General features: G+C 40.4%; 1 protein-coding gene across 1 annotated transcript; it reads right to left on the reverse strand.

Moving 5' to 3' along the window:
* Positions 1 to 2,467, reverse strand: LOC105393029. The gene is made up of 4 exons (XM_048625920.1): positions 2,356 to 2,467; positions 1,603 to 1,799; positions 1,092 to 1,275; positions 1 to 465 (listed from the first exon to the last, which is right to left on the reverse strand). Exons 1-4 carry the CDS (start codon positions 2,387 to 2,389, stop codon positions 275 to 277), a joined length of 606 nt encoding a protein of 201 aa, XP_048481877.1. The 5' UTR covers positions 2,390 to 2,467; the 3' UTR covers positions 1 to 274.
* Positions 2,468 to 3,537: the final 1,070 nt, after the last annotated feature.

Genomic DNA, 3,537 nt, shown 5'->3' on the forward strand with positions numbered 1-3,537 from the left:
TTGATACGGGTGTTTAATTATAGGAAATGTGTTATTTTCTGGCAAATCTATCTGCCAGGAAAAAAAACATAACATAAAAAGGCTTTTTAGAAAATTAAATGCCATTGATAGTCAACTAACTACATTGAATAAAAGAATAATTTTACCATCTCCTTATTATAGCAGATACTAGACTTATCTAGTAATACACCTTGGTAAGGAATACAAAAAATTTTATAACTGCCATGTCTTTGGCATGTGTTACTCTTAGGCACAAAAAAGGTACAAAGGCAACCTAATCGGTTGCCTCTTCTGGCCAGTATGCAGAGATGGCCTTCCTCAGCCGCTCCTGCAGCTCCCCGCCCGGCTGGTCCCTTCCCAGGAGGAACACCACCTTCTCGTGGCAGTCCATCAGCGCCAGGTACTGCGCCTCCACCGGCTTGAACCGCATCGGGTAGCGGTGGAACTCCGCCAGGTTTAGCTTAGCTGTGGTGAAGAGAAGATGAATGGTGAGTTGCAGAAAGGAACGTTTTTATACGTTCCTTTTTTGTATTGTACAGTGCGACAAACTTATCTGTTCCGGTGAGAGCGAACTAAATTGATCCATATCTCATTATTTACTAATGAATTATATATTGATATTGATTAGATGGGTTTATTGAAACTACAAGAGCGAATTACCACTACTGGCAAACTTAAAATCTTATAGAATGAAGAAATAATACACATTTACGTGAGCTGTCACCGGAACAGATCAGTTTTTGGCACTGTACTATGTAAAATGTAGCATGAACCCTGTGTGACAGCTGTCAAATCAAATAAAATGTCATAGGACTCATGCTATATTTTACAAAGTATAGGTGAATGTCCATCATTGCCTATTTTCTTTCTTTCTTTCATCATGCATTGTTTCTTATTGTATTCCATAGATTCCATATTTTAATCATATTAATCTTCTTGTTAAAGGTTTAGGTGTATCTATCTAATTTCTTTATTTATTCCTTTCTAAAATTACTTATTTATTGTAAAATTTAAGTAGGTTTTGTCATTAGCATTTTTTTATTAGTTCATAGCTTCCCAAGATTTACCATGCAATTCACACCGTCTCTTACCGGAAGGCGGCGGCACCTGCAGGGTCCGGTACGCGCCGTCGCCCCCGAGCCGCTCCAGGTAGTAACTCCTCACACTGGTGTTGCCAGCCTGAGCCTCGCACGGCACCTGCATCTTCAGAGTCAGATTGCCCCATGACAGGTTCTCCACGTATTGGCCTATACGGTCTGAGAGGCTTTCGCGTTCCTACAAAAAGTATTAGTATTTTTATTTTAAAGTGCTATATTACATGGAACTTTCCAAATTTAAAGTTAGTGAAGTGGCAATCGGTAGTAGCCGTGCGTATTTGGCAAAATTTGATAGCGAGCTCTCGAGTGGAGACCACAAACGGGCAAGCTCAGTATGAGTCAGCCCCCAGTCCGCTAGACCACCGCTAGACCGATAACCTATAGATTTAACAATTAATGTATTATTATTCACTATTTAAATAAGTATCAATCAGAAAATAGTTATTATTTAGATTTCTTTGGCTACATCCGACTTTTTGAAAAACCTATCATTCTATGTCTATACCTCTGGAGTAACAGCAGTGAACTGCAGACAGTGTCCCTCGGCGCCGCCGCGCCGGCCGCCCTGCGCGCGGTAGTCCAGCAGGCGCCACGAGCCCAGCGCCTGCGCGTCCGTGAAGGACACCCCTCGGGAGAACTCCTGGCAGACGCTGTCGTGCTTGTGCTTCTCCTTGTCTGCGGTGATTAGACTGATGGCTAGGGCTGGAAGAAAGTGTGAGCTTATGTTCTATTCTATTATATGTAGATAGATAGCAGATAGAGTTACTCTTTATTTGTACACCAAGAAATTAACAATTTTACATAGACATTTAACTAGGGTACAGAAGGCGGTCAGCGGCCGTCGCTTATAGCGATATCTTCCAGACAAACTTTGGAGGGATGGAATAGAGAGTTATAAATTATCTATGGGGGTGTAAGTATTCAGGCGTGAGAAGCGCTAACCCGAATGAGCTACCACCGGTCCGATGTGTGAGCTTATAGCTCTACCTTTTACGGTAGAGTTTCAACAACATCAGTTTCAGGGTTTTGGAATTGCTTAGTTTCATTTCAAGTAACAGGAAATATCGAATAGTTTAAAGGTATATTAACGCGGCAGATAAAGAAAACGATTGATAATGGCGGTCAATTACATCATAGGTGGTAGGACTAGGATGCTGTAGCATGAGTCTGTCCGCGATTGTCATAATTATTTATTTATCTGCGGGCGTTATAAATGCGTAAGCTCCTAGTAAAATAAAATCATAATTATAAAAAATACCCAATACTAAGATGGCCAGCTGGAAGGATCCCATTGTCGCCGCACTCCGTTATCAGGTGAAGTAATAAACTGAGCTCGCGGTGGAATCTGCGCTGGTCGAGGTAAGTACCTGCCCACTGACTCATGTCATGTGCACATGGTGCACACGGCCACAGCAGGCCACGATCATCAGATGTATATTTCAAGTGACGGTGAAAAGCATTTTATGTAAAATCTAATGAATTTCTTAACATTTCTGATTTAGAGTACGAACTTAGCATCAGAATCTTTGTTGCAAGTATAAGTAAGAAGGTAATATCTATACATAATAACGAAAATGTCTGTACGTGAGTCCTCGAATTTGACCACTTCTTTTACACCATTCGTTATTTTGTTAGTTAAAAAAACTAGTTTTGTCCGAATCTTGTTGCTCATGTGTAGCGGTCGCCTGGGCGCGTGGGCGATAGGTTCGCACTACATGACAGCACAACTAAACGGTAAATAGGCTCTTCCGTCCGACTGTCTGGACGGTGACACCTCTTCACGATAAACAACCCACACGCATTCAATCATCTGACAATTCTAAGGGGTGAATTTCCCGCGGCCAAAAATTGCGTGGCATCAATGAAATCGGTACTAAAAAACCAAGTTATAATTTTCTAATATTTTTTTCCGGTTAAGTGAAATAGTTATCTATGTGTAGCACTAAATATTTTATTAATAGGATTAATGGATATTTATAAAAAAAATATAAAACCCCCAAATCTTTCATTGCCGTGTCTGTCCCCACGTTACCACGTTTTGTATTATTCTTCATTGATGAAAAAATATTGAGTATTGATAGTTAAACTTAGTTTCATTTGATACATTAATAGTTAAAGTATTGTCACGGAATACATTTATTGAAATATATAAAGAATATAACGAACGCTAAGTGAAAATTCATGTGTCCCAGAACTTCTGTTCATCGCCGTGTCCTAAACATGATCAAGGCTATTGTTTTACCTATGAACTTGGGTGCCCCCCTCAGTGCGCTAATCGTTTCTTACAAGTGTCGCCTAACTGCTCGACGTGGAAAGAGGTACATCGGTGCCCGCGTTTTTGCGCTATAGTGAAAATCAGTAAAAATTTTGGGGCCTGGTCATTTTTTCTTTCATTGCCGTGGATAGATATAACTTCTATAAAATTAAGTTTGTCTTCTAG

The sequence above is a fragment of the Plutella xylostella genome, chromosome 15 (assembly GCF_932276165.1).
Source record: "Plutella xylostella chromosome 15, ilPluXylo3.1, whole genome shotgun sequence".
NCBI lineage: Eukaryota > Metazoa > Arthropoda > Insecta > Lepidoptera > Plutellidae > Plutella > Plutella xylostella.

Bases quoted from the DNA above. Each gene is read 5' to 3' on its own strand.
- LOC105393029 (XM_048625920.1), bottom strand. From the start codon at position 2,389: ATGGGATCCTTCCAGCTGGCCATCTTAGTATTGG. The intron at 1,276-1,602 runs GTATAGACATAG...TACTTTTTGTAG, and splicing joins TCACTGCTGTTACTCCAGAG to GAACGCGAAAGCCTCTCAGA. The intron at 466-1,091 runs GTAAGAGACGGT...TCTTCACCACAG, and splicing joins GCAGGTGCCGCCGCCTTCCG to CTAAGCTAAACCTGGCGGAG.